Source organism: Microcaecilia unicolor, chromosome 12 (genome assembly GCF_901765095.1).
Source record: "Microcaecilia unicolor chromosome 12, aMicUni1.1, whole genome shotgun sequence".
In the NCBI taxonomy this organism is placed as follows: domain Eukaryota; kingdom Metazoa; phylum Chordata; class Amphibia; order Gymnophiona; family Siphonopidae; genus Microcaecilia; species Microcaecilia unicolor.
The window spans coordinates 39,301,667-39,324,008 of NC_044042.1; the positions used below are offsets into that span (position 1 = coordinate 39,301,667).

A 22,342-nucleotide genomic window follows, 5' to 3' on the forward strand; every position below is an offset into this window, starting at 1 on the left:
TCCCCTGCCACCCTCCAGCCATCCATACCCACCCAGTGATTCCCTTCGCTCCCCTGCCCCCCTCCCGCCATCCATACCCACCAATGATTCCCTTGGCTCCCCTGCTCCCCATCCAGCCATCCATACCCATCCAGCGATTCCCATGGCTCCCCTGCTCCCCCTCCAGCCATCCATACCCACCCAGCGATTCCCATGGCTCCCCTGCCCCCCTCCAGCCATCCATACCCACCCTGCGATTCCCTCGGCTCCCCTGCTCCCCCTCCAGCCATCCATACCCATCCAGCGATTCCCTTGGCTCCCATGTCCCCCCTCCAGCCATCCATACCCATCCAGCGATTCCCATGGCTCCCTTTCTCCCCTGTCCCCCCCTCCAGCCATCCATCCCCACCCCACGATTCCCTTGGCTCCCCTGCCCCCCTCCAGCCATCCATCCCCACCCCGCGATTCTCTTCGCTCCCCTGCCCGGCATCCATCCCCATCCCGCGATTCCCTTCACTCCCCTGCCTGGGATCCATACCCACTCCGCGATTCTCCTTGCTCCCCTGCCTCCGTCGCAGCTGCCGTAGTGAAAGGCCGTCAGCCTTCCCTTTGTTTCCTGTCAGTGTCCCGCCTTCTTCTGACGTCATTGCGTGAGGGCGGGACACGATAGGAAACGAAGGGAAGGCTGACGGCCTTTCACTACGGCAGCTGCGATGGAGGAAGGGGAGCAAGGAGAATCACGGAGTGGGTATGGATGCCGAGCAGGGGAGCGAAGGGAATCGCGGGGTGGGGATGGATGCCGGGCAGGGGAGCGAGGAGAATCGCGGGGTGGGGATGGATGCCAGGCAGGGAAGCGAAGGGAATCGCGGGATGGGGATGGATGCCGGGCAGGGGAGCGAAGGGAATCGCGGAGTGGGGATGGATGCCTGGAGGGGGAGGGCAGGGGAGTGGATGGGGGGGGGGGGGGCACAAAAAAAGCACTGTGTATATCCCACTGCTTCTAAAACCTTTATCCAATATGACCCCATTTTAATACTTAAAATTCACGTGACTACAGATGATGGTGAAAAAGCAAATCTCCATTCCCCTCCTGTCTCTGATCTACTTCCTTTTTCCCCACTTATCCAAAGCATAAAAGCAGTAGCAGTGGTGTTAATAGTAGCAGCAGTCACCAAAGGTGGCATGTACCTGAGACATCAAGTTTGGAGCCAAGCCTTCTCCCCTCAAACAAACTTTATACTTCCCTTCTGATTTCTGCACTTCGGGCGTGCCTACTCTGATGTCAGACACCTTCACTTTAAAACCAGGAACTTCTCCCTATGTCACTGCCTCAGCTACAACCTTCTTGCTGTCTGGTGCGTTTAACTTGTGGCTGTTCTGTCTGACCTAACTACTGCCTGGACCTGACCATTGCTGGATCGCTGCCTGACCTGACTACTACCTGGGCCTAACCACTGCTGGTCCGTTGCCTTACCTAACTACTGCCAGGACCTGACCATTGCTGGTTCGCTGCCTGACCTGACTACTGCCTGGACCTGACTACTGCTGAATCGCTGCCTGGACCTGACCATTGCTAGATCGCTGCCTGACCTGACTACTGCCTGGAACCGACTGCTGGATCGCCGCCTGCCTTGATCACTGCCTGGTACTGACTTCTGCTCTGCTCTGCTCTGTCTGAGCTGTGTCCTCTTCCTCACCTGGCTTCCTAAGTTCTGTTGGCCACCTGAACCCAGGGGCTCAACCGCTGGGGAATGGTGGTCACGGCAGGTGAAGCGTTGGGTTTCTGACTGCTGGTCCTTGGATCAGCACAAGGGCTCACTTCTACTCCTGACATTGTGACAAAAGGGCCCTGTGTGTGCTAACAGACCCCAGTACTCTCCATGGGTTTCCAGTCCATGTTGATGCAGGACAAAGTGGTCTGGGTGTTGTTAGACAATACATAGGTGTGGCATACATTAATTACCCAAGGAACACCAAGAGTTGGCAGTTAGTAGATGAAATGACCAGCTTCTGCAATGGGAAGAGAAGCACCTGGCGGTGGTGCTTATGGCCAGAACAAAAAACCTGCAAGCGTATTTCCTAAGAAGAAACATGATGGTACCAGGGTGTGGCAGCTTGTTAACATGACCTTCAAACACATTGGCCAGCATTGAAGAACTCCAGTCATGGACTTGATCAAAACTGGCAAAAACATCAAAGTATTCAGGTTCTTTAGTCATAGAAAGGAGCAGCTATTAGAGGAGATCGACACCCTTGTGCAATAATTGTCCCAAAAAGAATTTCTCTGTGTGTTTTCCCCGTAGCCCCTAATAGGCAGGGTGATTGAGAAAATAGAGACTCAACCAGGTTTTTGGCCTCAGATGAAGGTTGGGGATCTCCTCCTGTTCCTGGGGGAGAGGGCCGTCTCGCATCAGGGCCAATTCTGATGCCAAATGTGTCTTCATTCTAGCTTGCGGCATGGCTCTTGAGAGGAAAAGAAGATATTCTGCCAAGGTGATTTTGACCCCGTTGCATTCTAGGAAGAGATCAACCTTCCTCGTGTATGTCTGGGTGTTGAGAATCTTTTACGCTTGGTGCTAGGACCATGTATTGACCCTCTTCAGTCTTCTCTTTCAGACACACTGACTTTCTCCAGGATGGCCTGGAGAAGGAGTTGGCCTTAAATTCCTTGTGAATTCAGATGGAGGCCACTGTATGTTATAGAGGCCCGATTCAAGGATGTACCATTGCGCATCCAGACATCAGACAGTTTTTGAAGGGTGTGAAGCATTTACAGCCTCCTCTGTGTTCAGTGGTCCATCCATTTCTGGCTTGGTTTGTGGTTATTTCTTTTTCCTCTGAGGGGATGTATTTTATGAATTTGTTTTGTTCCATAAATTCTAGCTAGCCGAGGAATGCACATGTCCCTTAATAGGGTGACATCATCAAACTAGTGGCTCTCAATCTCCATCTGCTAGCAGGAGAGTATAAACCAACCCATCTTGAAAGAAAAGAAGATTAGCGGGTAAAGACCTCATTTCTTCTTTTTGTGCATTTTGGATGATTTTGGTCATTTTTACATGTATAGGTGCACTGTGTGTGAAAATGTGTATGCTTTATTACACCAATATCTCATAAATGTTGCTGCTGTTTCAGCAGGTGTCTGGTGGCTACAACTGCTATGCCACTCAGAGCAACGGCTTCCTGAAGCCAGGGGGTAAATCCGCTGCTTTTGGCTCAGTGACACAGAGAGGGGTGAGTATTATCTGTTGGTACCTGCAGAGTGCACAGGGAGCAGACATTGTATGCAGAGCCACTTACACACTTAGCGTAAAAGTGACTGAAATGGAAATGCACTGCAGTTTTAAATTCTGGGGTTTTATTTTTTCATGCCCTCATGCTCAAAGGTAAACGCAGGCGCTAGAGGCCATTAGCGCTAGACTAGCGCCTGCATTTACCTGTGCAGCATGTTTGAAAGCCCTCACCGCAGAAAACAAGCGTGGGAAGGGATAACACAAGTAGCATTGAAATTAGATTTAAATTAGGTTAACCAGCAGGCTTTTTTTCAAAAGTGAAGGACGCCCATCTTCCGACACAAATCGGAAGATGGGCGTCCTCACAGGGTCGCCCCAAATCGGTATAATTGAAAGCCGATTTTGGGCGTCCCCAACTGCTTTCTGTTGCAGGGACGACCAAAGTTCCTGGAGGCATAGCGAAGGCGGGATTTGGGTGTGCCTAACACATGGGCGTCCTCGACCCATAATGGAAAAAAAAGGGCGTCCCTGACGAGCATTTGGACAACTTTACCTGGTCCTGTTTTTCTTACGACCAAGGCACAAAAAGGTGCCCAAACTGACCAGATGACCACCGGAGAGAATCGGGGATGACCTCCCCTTACTCCCCCAGTGGTCACTAACCCCCTCCCACTCTCAAAAAACATCTTTAAAATATTTTGTGCCAGCCTCAAATGTCATACTCAGGTCATTACAGCAGTATGCAGGTCCCTGGAGCAGTTTTAGTGGGTGCAGTGCACTTCAGGCAGGCGGACCCAGGCCCATCCCTCCCCCACCTGTTACACTTGTGGTGGTAAATGTGAGCCCTCCAAAACCCACCAGAAACCCACTGTATCCACATGTAGGTGCCCCCCTTCACCCGTAAGGGCTATTGTAGTGGTGTATAGTTGTGGGTAGTGGGGTTTGGGTGGCTCAGCACAGAAGGTAAGGGAGATATGTACCTGGGAGCTTTTTATGAAGTCCACTGCAGTGCCCCCTAGGGTGCCCGTTTGGTGTCCTGGCATGTCAGGGGGACCAGTGCACTACGAATGCGGGCTCCTCCCACGACCAAATGGCTTGGATTTGGTCGTTTCTGAGATGGGCATCCTTGGTTTCCATTATTGCCGAAAATCAGAAAAAACGACCAATTCTAGGGACGACCATCTCTAACGACGAACTAAATTTCAAGATTTGGGCGTCCCCGACCGTATTATCTTCTTTCGATAATACTGGTTTCCCCGCCCCTTTGCTGGGATGTTTTGCGAGGACGTCCTCAGCAAAACTTGGGTGTCACTTTCGATTATGCCCCTCTAGGGCGCCTTTATTGTGGGAAACCCTACGCCAGCTCAGAGCTGGCATTAGGGTTTTTGAAGAACCACCGGTTTTGAGCAGTTGTGTTTCCTGTAAATAATTCTGGCCTTTAATCTTTTACAATATTTTGTTGGAGGATTTCTAAATAACTCTTGCAAACCTGCCTGCTACCTTTCCCGGGACTAATATTTCAATGCAGGACTAGCTCTTACTGCCAGGTCAGTTCCACATCCATTTGCACTGCAAGAGAAGTGGCACTTTTGGGAAAGGAGGAATCCCATTCCCAGCTAGTTCAACAAGTCTGTAGATAGTTTTTGTGCAGCATTCGTGTTCCTGAAAAAGTTATCCTGAAGCAAGGTGCTACATTCCCATCTCTGGTGTTGTGCTCAGCTGCCACCTCTTCCTCCATTTTCCCTCCTTCCCCTCTGGCGTTCTGGGCATGCGCTCAAGAGCTGTGCTTAACACATAGGTCTTGGGTGCATGTGCCAGGCACAATTCTCCCGCAGAAGTCCCTAATGCTCAACGCTATGAGCTCACCTAAATTTGCAACTCATTATCATTGAGCACTAGAGAGTTCCTTTGCCCCACTGATCCAGCAGTATTTTTCTGGCGCTGTTTGGAACAGTTTTGAGCATCTGAACCTCAGTGAAGCATCTCTATCTAACATGGAATACTTGAATGGCAAAATTCAGCCACAGATGATAAAACGAGTTAATGACCTCGGTAGGAGAAATTACTTGTTCCATGTTTAACTGGCAATTACAAATGAGTGTTGGGTTCGGTGCAGGGTATTAGGCGCCTTCAGGACAAGATTAACCCTTTGGTGGTCTGTAGGCAAACACGTGCATTAGGCTCCGCACCATAATATAAACTACAAGAAATGTGTGAACACCAGTACATTAGCATCTATCTGACAGGCCTGCCTTCCCTCAAAACTCGGGGTCCTAGGCATGTGCCTAGTTTACGCTACGCATCCTAGGCAAACCTGCTGCTTTGTCCCCTGCCTCAACTCTCAGGTCCCTTGCCCCCTTCCCAGATATTGATGTTTAAATTCAACAGTCATGATTACCCCAACACTAACCTCTAGAATGACCCCGGAAAACACATAACTGGACTGCCTACTTTTAAATATTAAACCCTTGTTTTGACTGCAGCTGTTCTTTGCTGTCCCCTGAAGCTGCTGCACCCCTAGGCAACTGCCTAGTAAACCTAGTAAACTGGCCCTGGTGATTTTTACATACAGATAAAGAAGGTATGAGGGATTAGGACAGTGGCAGCTGCACCACATTGTATCTGAAATAGGTTTTAAAATATTTTTTTGAGTTTATCATTAGCATTACAGTGTATTAATTCTATATTTAGCTCTGTATCAGTAAGTGTAGAAAGGTATTGATTTATTTATTTTATTTATCTTCCCATTTATTATCCACCTATTAACTAAAGATATTGCTGTTTGTTTATGTGTGGTGCATGTCTGTTGCTGGAGATGGATGTTCTGACTCTCTGGTCTTTTTTCTTTCTAGTCCAACGACCTGCAGGTGGTGCGTGATGCCCTGCGGAGCTTAAGGAACAGCTTCAGTGGGCATGACCCACAGCATCACACCCTTGATAGCCTGGAGCTGGCCATCTCCAGCCTAATGGAGAAACTGCACACAATAGAGACCCAAAGGAGACAGGAACGGAAGGTAAAGCAAATCTAAAATACACTTTTTTGTGCCTTCATATTCCTCTGCGTCACCAACCGGACAATGTTCCTTTACTGAAGTTTTCACCACTTGGCCAGGGCTGGCTCAAATGACTGTTTTGCCTTGAGCCATTTTTTGCATCAGTTCTCTCCACTCCTTCCCACCCCTGCCCACGATCTGGTATCTCCTTCTTGTTCTCCTCCATGCAGCCATCACAAAGTACCTGTGGTGCACTGCAGCCTTGCTGAAAATTACCTAGGGATATGCATTCGTTAGCACACATTTGATTCTTTTGGAGCACCCAAAAAATGTGTGCAGTCAATCAGTTGCACATACATAAAGCTATGAATCCACATGTCTACAGTTGATTTGTACATATAAAAAAAAGTTTGAATGTGCACAGATTTTTTTTTTAATTAAAAAGAATGTGTGAAGTGGACCAAAAAAATCACCTGAAAATCGGGAAAAATTTTGTGACAATCCAAAAATGAATCAATAAATTCTTGGCAGTGCACATCCCTAAAATTACCCTCTGTGCATAGTTGGGTGTACAGTTTGCTTATTTTATAGGGCACAGTTCAATGTAATTCATAATGTTTTGCAGAATATCTAACTATTCAAAGGTGTAATGACTCAGTCAAGTGCTGTATGTCCTGTGCCCACACGATACCCACTTAGCAATTAGACTATCTGTACTCTTTGTGCACTATTATATTTGATCTTTTTCCTGCTGATTCTAGGATACCTTCATGGTTTGCTTCTCTCTGGATCTAGGTCCGAGGACGGATGCCGGGAAACAGAGCAACAAGTGAATACAGGGATTCTTGGCCTCCAAATTCAAGTAAGTACCATTCACTACCTTCTAGTTTCACCACTGAATCTTCAGACCTTGCTCTTCACACTTCTTTATATGGCCTCCAACACCTTCAGGCCTTACTCATCACCATTCAACTTCAACCACTTCAGTCCTCCGTTTTGTGCCAAGAGAGCTTTCTCCACTTCAAACTTGTGTTCCCTGGGTATTGTTGCTTCTTCAGTAACTTCTCTCCTCGCCATTCAACTTCAACATATTCACAGTCTTCAGCATCTTCAGACTTCTCATCAGGCCTTAGGCTTCACCGTTCAACCTCAATACCTTGAGTCCTCAGCATTTAAAATAAACACCTTGAAACCTCACCTTTAAACCTTTATAGCTCACCAGTTCTTCAAACATAGGGGTAGGAAAGTAGATGAACAGCCAGCAACTGTCCTGTTGGCAAATAATGACAAGAAAGTTGAAGCAAGATTCTGTACTAAATTAATAGCGCATTAAAGATGCAAAATTTCATGAAGAATCTTCTGCAATAATGAAGTGAGCCTAAACAAAGAGCCAGGGTTTCAGCAGGCAATCAAAGCTATTCCTCTATATGTACATATAGGGGGTAATTTTATAAAGCTTTTAGGGTAAGGGTAATGCATTTTATATACCACCTTTTTGTGGTACAACCAAAGTGGTTTACATATTAAATACAGCTACTTTACATGTGGAAAAGAGCCCTTAAAAGTTGTGAGCACATATACCTGTGAGAAAAGTCAGTCATGGAAAGAGTACAACAACTTTTATATAGACTGCGTGTAGACATTTCTAGGGATGTAGTTTGAGCAGAGTTATGTTCACATCTATTTTATAAAATAGTTAAGTACACACAGAGAGTACAACCATACATTTATGCCTTGAAGCAGGTGTAAATTTGTGCATGAGAATTTGTGTGCTGCTGGAGCTGTTTCTGGGTGCTTGTTCCATTAGGGCACAGAGAGGACCTATGTCGCCTTTATAAAATAAAACAGGTTCACCCAAGTTTTCTTAAATGTAAGTAGAATCATTAGAAGGTGAATATACTGCTCCAATTTCACACTTATATATTTCACCATAAAAACTCTTCATAGATCCATTTTTTCAAGTTTCCATTACTAAAAGTAACAATATCATTCATTAGAATCCGGATTCTGTTCAGAAATGTTTTTTTTAATTGCATTGCGTCCACACACAATTCCTTCTCATCACAGCATTTCAAAATGGTGCCAATATGCTCTTACCTCCTGGTTTATATCTGTCAACTGATTTCAAACACCAATTATATCAGACCAACATCATCCAGTCAAGTTCTTAATTGAGGCCCTTCAGGGCCACCATATCCAATTCATAGATCTATCATTGCTCTTTATCATTCAGAATACGATCGCAGTCCCCTCCTTCCCACCCTGTCGCAACAGTATCTAATACTCTCCATTTAAGATCTGAAATTACATGTTTTTGTTGCCAGTGTATTACTAGAGGAGCTGTTTCATTGCACAACCTAATTCGAGATCTGTGCTTATTTAAGTGAAATTTTACTGGACAGGTAGTTCTGCCCATGTAGCATAGAGCACATGGGCACTGAATAAAATAAACAGCATACGCAGTCCCACATGAAGTAACTGCTTCTGAAAATATTGTCTCCCCATTTTTAGATGGATCCAGCTTCCACCTACCATAGTGCTAGAACACCGTTGACATTGTCCACAGCATTCATGCTTTCCAACGATTCCGGTTGCCTACTTTTCTTTATAGAACATTAGCCCAAGTGGCAGAAAACTCACTTATGTATCCAATATTGGAGTTATTTTTAAGTTAAAATTCTTTTTCTCTCTCCGGTGTAAATGCCCATGCCTACAGGTTAGCCAGAACATGTGTAAATTATAGTATTCTGTAATTTATGCACATATTTGCATGCTCTGCCCAAACTCTGCCCATGCGCACGCCCACCAGCAAAGTTTGTACCATCAGAATATGCCATTTATGTTTCTGCTAAGCTGTTTTCTATAAGAGGAACCATACGCATGTAAATAACAAGAATGCTAATTGCACAGGCTCCTAACACTCCCCCCCCCCACCCCAACCCAGTGCAAGTTATGTGCATTGATACAGAACAACACTTAGGAGGCATCCTATAGCATTATGTGCATTAGTATTCACATTGGGGGAAATTCTATATGTGCCACCTTAAAAATCAGTGTCGTAAAACCACGAGGTTAGCGTGATTCTATAAACCATGCCTAATTTTAGGAATTTATAGAATACGCTCACGTACTGTTCTTGCACCTAAAATTTAGGCGCATTCATTTAGGCCACCTAAAACCTTGCCTAAATGCCTGTGCCTAGGTTAGGCGCAGATCAGGTGTATTCTATAATAGTGCGCATAGTTTTTTGAGATGCCCACAACCCACCCATTCCACACCCCCTTTTCAACTGTGCATATTAGAATTTACGTGCATAGCATTATAGAATACACCTAGAAAGTTGTGTACGTAAATTCTAATTAAAGCCAATTAGTACCACTAATTGCTTGTAAACATCCAATTATCGGTGCTGATTAGCTTGTTAATTAAGTTGTGCATGCAGTTTGGCCATGCAGCCAAACTAGTGCACACAACTTAAGGCGCCATATATAGAATTTGGGGATAATGTGTGTAAATGCTAGTGTTCTAAACATTTACATATGCAGTGTGTGCATATAATGTTAGTGCCTAGGTTATAGAATTGCCACGTATATGAATATTGTCATTCCAAAGTATGGAATACATATATAGTTTGAAAGCACTCAAACTGTGCTCAGACCACACCTCCTTGAAATCTCTGCAAGCCATAATATATATATATATATATATATATATGTATAAGTAATATTTTTTTTCTAAATTCACTACATGCAGAAGAGCATTTTCGGGGTGGATTGGAGGGGCCAAACATTTTCTCTCATCTCTTTTCCCCCGCCCCCCCCAGGTGTTATTTTGCTGACATTTTATTATATCTTTGCTATTTGAATTTCAGTGCTGTTAAATGTGTATATTTTTTTGATACTGTTTCATGTTAATTCTATTATTAAGTTTTAATTTGGTCTTCTCAAGTTTACCTCACCTACTGTATTTGTTTATATTTGGTTGTTTTTACTATTGTTATTCTGTTAACAAAATTTTATGTTAAACAGTACCTGCTCAACACTGCCTTGATTGAATCTCTTCATGAAGGCGATTAAGAACTCCCAATAAAATGAATAAATAAGTCCTGCTTTTGCTGCCGAGGATGCCCAAGCCTTGCCAGCTGAAGCGGTCCGTTGCCTCATCCCCCTCCTGTGCTGCCTAAGCAGCAAAGTCGGCGGTGTGCTTTAGCTGCTGACACCATGCATGCTCAGTTCATGCTGCTGAGCTCAGCATGAATGGGAGTGCTGGTGTCGGTGGCTGAAGCACACTTCCGACTTTTTCACTGCTCAGGCAGTACTGGAGGGGGCTGGTGGAGCTTGGGTGTTACCGTCAGCTATTTCACGGGTGCTATAATCATGATTACACCACTGCATATGTGTGCATACTAATTTCTATATGTAAATATGCTTTTTACATGTGCAAATGGCATGTAACTTCTGAAATTGCCCCTGGAGGGAGCAGTTTTAAACTGCATGACAAGCTGCAATTATTCTGGGTAAGTTTCACCCCTGAACTTCACGCCATGTGAAAGTACATGTGTTAAATACTCAGATGGGTGTGATACTCTGATTCAGTGTCATTTCCTATTTGCTTACTTCTGGTCACATCAGATGCTCGGTCTCATTTCAGAGTTGCCTCACTCTCATAGTACGCCCACCATGAGCAGCAGTACCTGTACTAAAGTGCTGTACTTCACGGATCGATCGCTTACACCTTTCATGGTCAATATACCAAAGAGGTATGTTTTAATGTGAAATAAAAACACATGTCATGCTGCCTCAAGGTGTTGGTCTGTAATAATAACAGCATTTCCCGTTACCAGTGTTTGGTATTTTCTGCAGCATAACAGGTGCTGTCTGCTAGACTAGGAAATTAACATTGGTAAATCCTGACACCAAACACCTTTGAATTCATGTGGAGTAATGGACTCTCTCCCTGAGTTGAAAGCTATGCTTAAGGCCCACCTGTTCCGTGCAGCCTTCAATTGTTGATTATTGCTCACTCGAGTCCAATCGGCTAATCTAGTCAGATTCTGTTAAACTGCAGCAGAATTTTCTGTTTGTGTCACTCATAAATTCTTGGTTTTGTGTTGTTTTTATATTTTATTGTACTATTATGCTCCTTGATTGAGTAAAGTGCCTTAGGACCTTGATCACCGTTCTTTGCTTTGATATGATTCTTATAGCAGGAGAGCTGAATTGAAATTTTGTTTATACAAATAGGACCAGAGTCAGTAAATGGTGACAGAAAAAAATCGGTACAAAGCAGTATTTTATAAAGGGCGCTCTGGATTGAGTGCTCTTTATAGAATAGCACTTACAGCCCATTCTCACCCAGATTTGGGCACCGGTATTTATGGCAGCAGAAACCTGGTGTAAATGCGAAGGGTGCTATTGAACAACTCCATGTGCAATATTTTGGAATGCCCCTTTAGAATAGCACCCAGGAAGATGCGTGCGTAAACCAATTAATTTAAGCACACATCTTCAATCGGCATCCAAATTTGGGCGCCATATATGAAATCCAGGGGATAATTTCTAGTTTATGAAAAAGTGTCCCTAAAAATAGTCCAGGTTTGCCTGTTGAAGTCTTTGACCAGTTCATTCATCTACACTTGAGAAAACAAACTAAAATCTAAATTTGTAAGGCCAGGGTCCAGTAACTCTTTGCACAGCAGTTCAGTGACAAGCATGGGTGTCCATGGGGGAGGAGCAAGGAAGGTCATTTGCCCCCTCCCTGAATTTTGATAATTAATTATCCTTGTATGTATTTCTATAGTTTTGTCTTTTACACATCCCTTATTTTCTTCTTCCTGCCCCCTTCCTTGAAAATGTTTCTGTGGATGCCCCTGCTGGTGAATGCCATATGGAGGTTTTAGACTTGGCTTGCATTCTCCAAGCCAAGAAGGAAATCCAAATAGAAGAACAATCTAAGAAGGTGAAATTAGGTCTTACCTGCTAATTTTCTTTCCTCTAGACCCTCCAGACCGGTCAAGACGCGTGGGTTATGCACTCCTACCAGCAGAGGGAGACTGAGAAAACACTGAGCTTTGGATACTGTATATATAACCTGTGCAGTACACCCACTAGCCAGTATAACCGTAACAAAGCAGAGAAACTAAAACCCTAACCAAAACTATCAACCCTGTACGTGGACATTGCCAAATGGCAGAACAGATTTATGTTCTTTTAATCTGTTTTACTCACTGAATTCTGCTTGTGCTTCTACCGGTGGGCTATCCAACCACACCTGATTCAGACTCATACTAACCAACATCTGAAAAGAACCAGAGTCTGAATTATGTAAATACAATCATCAGCTGCCAAGAGATATCCAATTACTAAAGTCTACCTCCTGGCCTACAGAAAACCACCGGGCGGGCCCTTGACCGGTCTGGAGGGTCTAGAGGAAAGAAAATTAGCAGGTAAGACCTAATTTCACCTTCCTCAGCGACCCTCCAGACCGGTCAAGACGCGTGGGACGTACCAAAGCAGTAAATCTCTACGGGTGGGACCCCCTTAGGCCAGAGGTCAACACAGCAGCCCCAAAACCTGCCTCCTCTCTAGCATGAACATCAATCCGATAATGTTTAACAAACGAATGCAGAGAGGACCAGACTGCCGCCCGACAAATCTCTAGAGGAGGAAGCATACTACTTTCCGCCCAAGAGGCTGCTACTCCCCTGGTGGAATGAGCCGAAAAACCCTTAGGTACCGTACGACCCTTCAAGACGTAAGCAGACGCAATCGCCTCCTTCAACCACCGAGCTATCGTTGCCTTGGACGCAGCTGCTCCCTTTTTAGAACCGCCAAAAAGAACGAACAGCCGATCAGACGTTCTGAACTCCCGAGTTCTAGATAGATAACACCGCAACACTCGCTTCACGTCCAACTTCGCCAGTCGACGCTGTTCCGAGTCTCCAGCCAGATTCCCCAAGACTGGCAGCGAAATGACCTGATTCACATGAAAGTCGGACACTACCTTGGGCAAAAATGAGGGCACCGGTCGCAGAGAAACCCTTTCCTTGGAAAAAGACAAGAATGGCGTTCTACAAGACAAAGCCTGGAGTTCCGAAACTCTGCGCGCTGATGAAATGGCTACCAAAAACACCGTCTTTAAGGATAGATCCTTGTCCATAGCCGCAGCCAACGGTTCAAACGGAGGCCGAATTAACGCTTCCAAAACCAGATTCAAATCCCACGGAGGAACCAGCCGGCGTTGCGGAGGCCGAAGCAATTTCACTCCCTTCAAAAATCGAATCACATCCGGAGACGAAGCCAATGACCTACCTTGAACCTTGCCACGAAAACAAGACAAGGCTGCCACCTGAACCTTCAAAGTAGACAAGGCCAGCCCCTTGTCCAGACCATCCTGCAAAAATTCTAACACATCCGCGACCGAAGCGTGTATCGCCCTCAAATCCCGAGCCAGGCACCAGTGCTCAAAAAGCCTCCAGACTCGAACGTACGCCAGTGAAGTGGACTGCCTCCGGGAACTCAACATCGTAACCACAACTCTGGAAGAAAAACCCTTCTTCCTCAACTTGCTCCTTTCAAGAGCCAAGCCATAAGCGAGAACTGAGCCGGATCTGGGAGAGTGATGGGACCTTGACACAACAACACTGTCTCTGTCAACGGCAGGGGCTCCGCCACCGCCAGACGCACCAGATCTCCGTACCACGGGCGACGCGGCCAATTTGGAGCTATCAGAATCACCCGACCCGGGTGCCGTTCGATGCGTTGAACTACTCTCCCCACTAATGGCCACGGAGGGAACACGTACAGCAACTCCTGAGGCCACGGCAGCAGCAGGGCGTCGATTCCTTCCGACCGCGGGTCTCTTCTGCGACTGAAGAACCGCCGCACTTGCGCATTGCACGCCGTTGCCATGAGATCCAGCACAGGAATCCCCCACATCGACACAATGCGATTGAAAACCGATCGATGAAGAGCCCATTCCCCGGGGTCTAGAGTATGTCTGCTCAGATAATCGGCGTCTACGTTGTCCACCCCGGCCACATGAGCTGCCGACAAGGCCTGAAGATGAAGTTCCGCCCACTGGCACAACTGCGCTGCTTCCTCTGCGACTGCGCGACTCTTTGTGCCCCCTTGCCGATTGACGTATGCTACGGCCGTGGCATTGTCGCAGAGAACTCTGACAGCCTTGCCTTGAAGCATCGTCTGTAAATACTGAAGAGCCAAACGAATGGCCCGTGTCTCCAACCGGTTGATGGACCACTGGGCTTCCTCCTGAGACCACCGTCCCTGCGCCACCTGCCCGAGACAATGAGCCCCCCAACCTGACAGGCTGGCATCCGTGGTGAGAATTACCCATTCTGGAGCTTCCAGCGGCATTCCCTTCACTAGGTTTCGAACGTCTAGCCACCAACGGAGGCTGAGACGCGGAAGAGCAGTCAGAGGCAAACGCATCTCCAACCCCTGCGATTGAGGAGACCACCGACTGAGAAGTGCCGACTGCAACTGCCGCATGTGTGCTCTGGCCCAGGGAACCACCTCTATCGTCGCTGCCATCATGCCCAAGACCTGAAGGTAAGCACGCGCTGTCGGTTTGTCCCCCGCCAGGAAGTGACGAATCTGCTCCTGTAATTTGCGGATCCGAAGAGCCGGCAACACCACTCGACCGTTGAGCGTCTCGAAGCGCACTCCTAGATACTCGAGAGATTGGGATGGGACGAGATGGCTCTTGCTGTGGTTCACTACCCAACCAAGCGATTCCAGCAAGGCTACCACTCGCGCTGTAGCCACTTCGCTCTCCGACCGAGACTTGGCCCGAATCAACCAATCGTCCAGATACGGGTGTACCAACACGCCCTGTTTCCGCAAAGCCGCCGCCACCACTACCATGACCTTGGAGAAGGTTCGGGGAGCTGTAGCTAGCCCGAAGGGAAGAGCACAAAACTGAAAATGCTTTCCTAAGACCGCAAAGCGCAGAAAACGCTGATGCGCCGTCCGAATGGGAATGTGAAGATAAGCTTCCGTCAAATCCAGCGACGTCAGGAACTCTCCCTGCCGCACCGCTACAATAACGGACCGCAACGTCTCCATGCGAAAAGAGAGAACCTTGAGCGCTGAATTGACTCCCTTGAGATCCAACACCGGACGCCAGGCATCCTCCTTCTTTGGCACTACAAAATAGATGGAATAGCACCCTAAGCATCTCTGCGCGGGAGGAACAGGAACCACTGCTCCCAGGGCAAGAAGGCGACGCAACGTGTCCCGAACTGCTGCTTTCTTTATTCTTGAATGACACGGGGACTCCAGAAACCTCTCGGGAGGCGACTCTTCGAATTCCAGCGCATACCCATCTCGAATCACCTCGAGAACCCACTGATCGGACGTGATTTGGACCCAGCTCTGGTAAAACCGACTCAGCCGAGCCCCTACTCGTACCAGAGCCTGGGTCCGCACACCTTCATTGCACATTCCGTCCGGAAGACTGCCCTCTCGAGGCAAAGTCACGCCCTCCGCGACGATTCCCTCGAAAGGACTGGGTGCGCTGAAAAAACCGTCCTCTAAAAGACCCACTAGTCCGTCCCGGCCTATACCGCTGGGCCTCAGCAAAACGACCACAAGCCGACACCCCCCTGGTGCCCGACTTGGGACGTAAATCCGGCAGGCGAGGAATCTTCGCATCACTAAGGCCCTTCACCAAATTGTCCAAATCCTCTCCAAAGAGCATGGTTCCCTTAAAGGGAAGAGAGCACAACTTCGCTTTAGAAGCCGCATCCGCGACCCAGCCTCTCAGCCATAGGGCCCTACGCGCTCCCACTATCATAGCCATATTCTTGGCGGACGCCCTCAACAAATCATAAAGGGCATCCGACAAGAAAGACGAACCCATCTCGAGCTTGGCTAATTCCTGAACTCCGGAGGCCCCAACCTCCACTGACTCATCCAGGAGTTTCTCGGCCCAGCGAAAACATGCTCGGGCTACTAGACCCCCACATACCGAGGCCTGGAGCGCGAGCGCCGACAAATCAAAACTACGCTTAAGGAAGGCGTCAACCCTCCTATCCTGGGGGTCGCGGAGAGCGGCTCCGCCGTCTACCGGGATCGCCGTCGCTCTAGTCACTGCTGTAACCACTGCATCTACCGTAGGGGCCCTCAAGGAATCTTTATCCTGCTGAGGCAGAGGATAGAGCCGCGCCATTGCCTTAGAGACTTTGCATGGAGCATCCGGTGACTTCCACTCCTGGGAAATCATCTCCCGGAGATCCTTGTTCATAGGAAAGGACCGCGCCTTACTGTGAATACCCCTTACCAAAGGGTCCTGTCCCGATTCACCCACGGGCACCTCAGGCTCAAACTTAAGTGTCACCGTGACCTGGTCTATGAGCTCCGCAAGCTCATCCCTATGGAAGATTCTGACCACAGATGGATCCTCACCAGGCAAGGCATCAATAAGGCTTAGAGAGTCTTCAAACCCCTCTACCTCCTCCTCAATACCTATTGGGTCTTCAGAACCCAGCTGAGACCAACAGTCCCCATCTTCTGACCATTCCAACCTTGGTCTCTTAGTTAGCACAGAGCCATGACCCTCCTCCACTTGAGGAGGCCCGGCCTTCCAGGCTTGGAACAGGGTCCACACAAAATCTGGAGGAAAACCGGCACTTCCTGAGCCCTCCGAGGGAACTTTCTGCCCTAAACCGGAGGATGCTGGCCCCACACTCGGCGCTTCCGCGGATCGCGCCTGATTCAAAATGGCGGCCGTTCCCGCCGAAACTGCAACCGCCGACATCGCGCCTGCCTGCGACCCCGCTGTCACCAACACCGGCGAGGCCGTCGGCACTTCCGCGGCCAACACGGGGGGCGCCGAAATCAGCTGTTTAGGCTCACCACAGAGGCGACACTGACCGCCCGCCGTCTCTAACCCCCGCCGCGAACAGGCGCGGCAACGAAGCAGCTTGCCTGTCATAATTAAACACCCACACAGTCCGCTTCGTGCCAAATACTCTGCTAAGCAATTTCGCACTGCTCTCCCGTCTAGTGCAGGGAACTGAACTCCCTTCCGTTCCGCACTAAATAAATAATAAAAGGCTCTTAAAGGCCCAGAACACTGCTGGCAGCTGAAAATTGTGAGGCACTCAAGGCTCCAGTACATGGAAAGCAGCCGAGGCACAGAGCTGCCACTTATTCAAAGATGGAGAGCAGCTTAGGGGGAGGGACCCGCAACACAGGTGTAACACCCCAGGGGAAACACTGGGCCCCACCGGACCCAGGGCCCCGAAGCACACTTTTTTTTTTTTTTTTTTTTTTTTTCCACGTACAGGGAGACACAGAATTAACCAAATTGGAACCAACAACCCAATTCTTACTTCCTATGAGGAAAACTACCTCACCAGACCAGTAAAGACTGCACAGGCTGTCCTTCTACCTCTGCTGAGACTGAGAAAATACTGGCTAGTGGGTGTACTGCACAGGTTATATATACAGTATCCAAAGCTCAGTGTTTTCTCAGTCTCCCTCTGCTGGTAGGAGTGCATAACCCACGCGTCTTGACCGGTCTGGAGGGTCGCTGAGGAATAAACGATTCCTTTGAGAATTTTTACCCTTCATTCTTTTTCTCAAATACCCTTCTGTTACAGAATTCTGATTTCTTCAAGAGATCCAAAGCACAGGAGGCCTTTTAGATGTCTTACTTCACACTTTTCTTTCCTAACTTTAATACTTCAGGTTAGGTGAAGTGACCTTGAGTGATTTTAAGGCAGCCACCAGTCGAGAAGGAAACCACAGATACCACTTCAAAGCCTTGGACCCAGAATTTGGTACAGTAAAAGAGGAGGTACTGTAAACCTGTTATATGTTTTCTGATACTAAAACACATTCCTCCATTCTGAGGTTTCTGCTTTGTCCTCATATATTCTCTGTGCTCCACAGCAGGACTTTAGATGTAGAGATTGGGACTGGGACAGTAAGCCTCGCCAGGTACCAACATTTCCATTCTCATGCCCAGAACCAGCCCTATCACTTGGTGGACTAAAGTGTTCACCAGAGATAGCAAAACACCTTTATGCTTGGAGGGTCCAAAATAATCAGTCTATGGCCCCATCCCTTAAGCTCTCTAGTTGCTGATTCTATGTTAAGATGTTAGTAGGGCCATGGCCCACTTCATTCTGCTACCTGTGTCTAGACTGACAGGCTTTGGAAGCAGCAACGCAGTACAGGCAGATCTGGCAAAGATAGCAGCAGGAAAGCCCTTTAAAAGTCACTATCATGGGCAGGCTTTTCAGCATCCCAGCTTGTATGCATGCATGTACTCAAGGCTTGCCACACCCTGCTGCCTAGGATAGCACATGGAGGGAACAGGATGCAGCAAGCTTTGAAAGTGCGCACATGCTGGGATGTTAAAAGGCCTGCTGTTCAATTTGCCCCCTATGTTGGTGCTGCACTGGTACTGCCCCATCCCCCAGAAGCCTGTATGTTTTTTGGGCTCCTACAGTGGGAGGTTGATGGATTAGCATCAAGGGAAGAGGGGGAAATACTGGACACCTTGGGGGAGGAGTAGAAGGGAAGGCGAGAGATGCTAGACACTGTGGAAAGGGTGACGGGAAGGAGAGAAATGCTGGATACCTGGAGAGGAGGTTAGGGAGGGGGGATGTGAGGGTGGGGGGTGGAAGTAGGGAAACAGAGATGCTGGAGATCTTGAGAGAGTAGAGAGGGTAAGGGGAGATGCTAGACTACAGGCAGAGTGGAATGGGGGGCACATGGCTGATTGTGCAAGGCATCCAATACCCTTGGGCAGGCACTGCTCATGCCTAGAATTACTGGCTGTACTCATGTCAAATGATCATTAACTTTCCTAATGAGGGGCTTGAGCCCATCACTTCTGAGACTTGATCTGCCAAAGCATGGCATCCAAGGTTACCAGCAGCAGAGAACATTTAGAGGAGCAGCCTGCCTTACTTGGGATCCTCTTCCAACTAAATCAAACTCCTGGGGGGCGGGGGATCAGGATGCCAAATGTGCATCTATTGTACACCTATTGTATAAAGGCCTGAATAAGATTGATTACAATCCAGTAAATAAAGGGATACCTATGCAATCCTACTACATTTAATAATCTCTCCTACTTAATAAAAAACAAACAAACCTAACTGTATATGCACCATCAAATATGGAAGAACACTTTTAGTGAAAATGTACACACCTGTGTGTTTTTACCATTTAAATATCATCAGTCCATTACTGTTTCCAAACAATTATTGTTCATGTCATATTCTGTGTTCCAATATATGTAGTATTTAATGCCCATAAAAACAGTACTTCACAGTTCAATCATGGATTTATCCAAAATCAGTCTATAGAAAATTACTTATCTGCTTCAAAAAATATCCAACTTGATATCATGTTTCAAACCAGATCTGCTTCAGGGATATGCACTCCCCACTTCCAAGCAGATGGAGGATTAGAACTACACTGGACCATAGCTTTGCACCAGTTCTTAAAGTGAAAGTGTGCATGTGCTCCCTCTTTGAAACCTGGCATGAGTACAAAGCAGCATTCATGAATGAGTAGAGATCCCACCCCTTCCCCCCCCCCCCCCCCCCCCCCCCGTGTCTTGAGGCTCTGCATTTATTTGGCAAGCATCTTGTTAGATGGTTTTTTACTTATCTTTGTGCATTTTGCACACAGAGAAATTAGTTGTTTTTGACTCGTGAGGCAGGTTTCACATCGAAATGCGGGTCCTATGTCTACAATTAAGATTTGTGCTTTGATAGATTCTCCTCTGGTACGTATTGGAGCCATCTTCTTGACTCCCCTATTGCACTACCCTACTTTCGTGGTTTTCTTCTGTTGAATTGCATAGGGTTGTTGTTTTTTTTTTTTTCTTCCTTTATTTGTACAGATGAACAAAAATAAATACACATAGTAACGCTTAGCCAGATGCAACACTGTTAGGGATAGCAAACAATCACAAGCAGTAACTTCTATTCAGTTTAAGAACATTTTCATTAAAATTTTGACCCTTCATATTTTAACATTAAATCTTAGCTGCCAGATGTGTACACATATTTCCATTTTCTTCAAAGTAGGTGTAAATTTGTGCATGAGACTTTGTGCGTGACCGGGAATATTTTTTGTGTGTCTTTTTTATAAAGACTATAGGCACCTATATTGTTTATATAAAATAGGTATTAAATAGGTGCCTGCTTGGAACCTTCACATAAATGCCCATTATAAAATTAGCCCCCACATCTCCCATTGCCTAGGTGCCTGCTTAGATTCTACATCCTTTGGGAAAGGAGCCTATTGTACATGAAATACTAATAATGCTATGAGCTGCCCTGAGTCTTATTTGAAAAGGTGGGCAAAAAGCAAACAAATAATTACTATATTTAGTATTCTGGACTTTTAAAGAAGGTGCCTAGTGTTGGTTAATATTATGCACACTCACAAAGTCTTTGATAATTTAGAAATTTGATCCAGATAGAACAGTATAAGAATTACTTAGGGTCCTGTTTTTACTAAGGTGCTCTAGCGTTTTTAGCGCGCTCTTACAGACACCCATAGGCTTCTATGGGTGTCTCTAGTGTTAGCGCATGCTAAAAGCGTTAGCACGCCTACAACGCAGCTTAGTAATCAGGGCCTTCAATGTTGTACACGAGATTTCCAGACCACCAGAATCCCATTATCATCTCTTGATAGTTCTTCTTTACTGCTTTTTTTCTCTCTATGGGTTGCTGGCATCTGGGGGTTATTGTGTGTGCTTCAGTTTCAGTTAATTTTGACAGACCGCAAATCATAAAAGAAACATCTAAGCAGTTTAGATAATCAGTGGGGTAAAGGAATACTAAAATAACATAGCCAATATACAAAAGGGAAACATATGAGGACAGTGTGTATCAACAACTTGAAAAGCTAAAGGTGGACAAAGCCATGGGACCGGATGGGATCCACCCCAGGATATTGAGGGAGCTCAGAGAGGTTTTGGCGGGTCCTCTTAAAGATTTGTTTAATATATCCTTGCAGACGGGAAAGGTTCCGAGGGATTGGAGAACGGCGGAGGTGGTCCCTCTTCACAAAAGTGGTGATAGGGAAGAAGCTGGAAACTACAGGCCGGTAAGCCTTACTTCAGTTATTGGAAAAGTAATGGAAGCGATGCTGAAGGAAAGGATAGTGAATTTTCTGGAAGCCAATAAGTTGCAAGATCCGAGACAACATGGTTTTACCAAAGGAAAATCATGCCAAACAAATCTCATTGAGTTCTTTGATTGGGTGACAGGAGAATTGAATCAGGGACGAGCTATGGACGTAATCTACTTAGATTTCAGCAAAGCTTTTGACACGGTTCCCCACAGGAGGCTCTTAAATAAACTGGAGGGGCTGAAGATAGGACCTGAAGTGGTGAACTGGATTAGGAACTGGTTGACGGACAGACTCCAGAGGGTGGTGGTGAATGGAATTCGCTCGGAGGAAGGAAAGGTGAGTAGTGGAGTGCCTCAGGGATCGGTGCTGGGGCCGATTCTGTTCAATATATTTGTGAGTGACATTGCCGAAGGGTTAGAAGGTAAAGTTTGCCTATTTGTGGATGATACTAAGATCTGTAACAGAGTGGACACCACGGAGGGAGTGGAAAACATGAAAAAGGATCTGAGGAAGCTAGAAGAATGGTCTAAGGTTTGGCAATTAAAATTAAATGCGAAGAAATGCAAAGTGATGCACTTAGGGAATAGAAATCCACGGGAGACGTATGTGTTAGGCGGGGAGAGTCTGATAGGTACGGGCGGAGAGAGGGATCTTGGGGTGATAGTATCTGAGGATTTGAAGGCGACGAAACAGTGTGACAAGGCGGTGGCCGTAGCTAGAAGGTTGTTAGGCTGTATAGAGAGAGGTGTGACCAGCAGAAGAAAGGGGGTGTTGATGCCCCTGTATAAGTCGTTGGTGAGGCCCCACCTGGAGTATTGTGTTCAGTTTTGGAGGCCGTATCTTGTTAAGGATGTAAAAAGAATTGAAGCAGTGCAAAGAAAAGCTACGAGAATGGTAAGGGATTTGCGTTACAAGACGTATGAGAGACTTGCTGAACTAAACATGTATACTCTGGAGGAAAGGAGAAACAGGGGTGATATGATACAGACGTTCAAATATTTGAAAGGTA

The 22,342-nt window shown here is 46.8% G+C and overlaps 1 protein-coding gene across 2 annotated transcripts in view; it reads left to right on the forward strand.

Moving 5' to 3' along the window:
• The window catches only part of DIXDC1 (DIX domain containing 1), a 156,201-nt gene that overhangs the window by 131,133 nt on the left and 2,726 nt on the right, over positions 1-22,342 (forward strand). For both annotated transcript variants that reach the window (XM_030221001.1, XM_030221002.1), the window contains exons 15-19: positions 3,115-3,213; positions 6,065-6,226; positions 7,001-7,067; positions 10,856-10,964; positions 17,920-18,028. In XM_030221001.1, the coding sequence (XP_030076861.1) occupies positions 3,115-3,213; positions 6,065-6,226; positions 7,001-7,067; positions 10,856-10,964; positions 17,920-18,028 (546 nt within the window). The remainder of the gene's footprint in view (positions 1-3,114; positions 3,214-6,064; positions 6,227-7,000; positions 7,068-10,855; positions 10,965-17,919; positions 18,029-22,342) is intronic.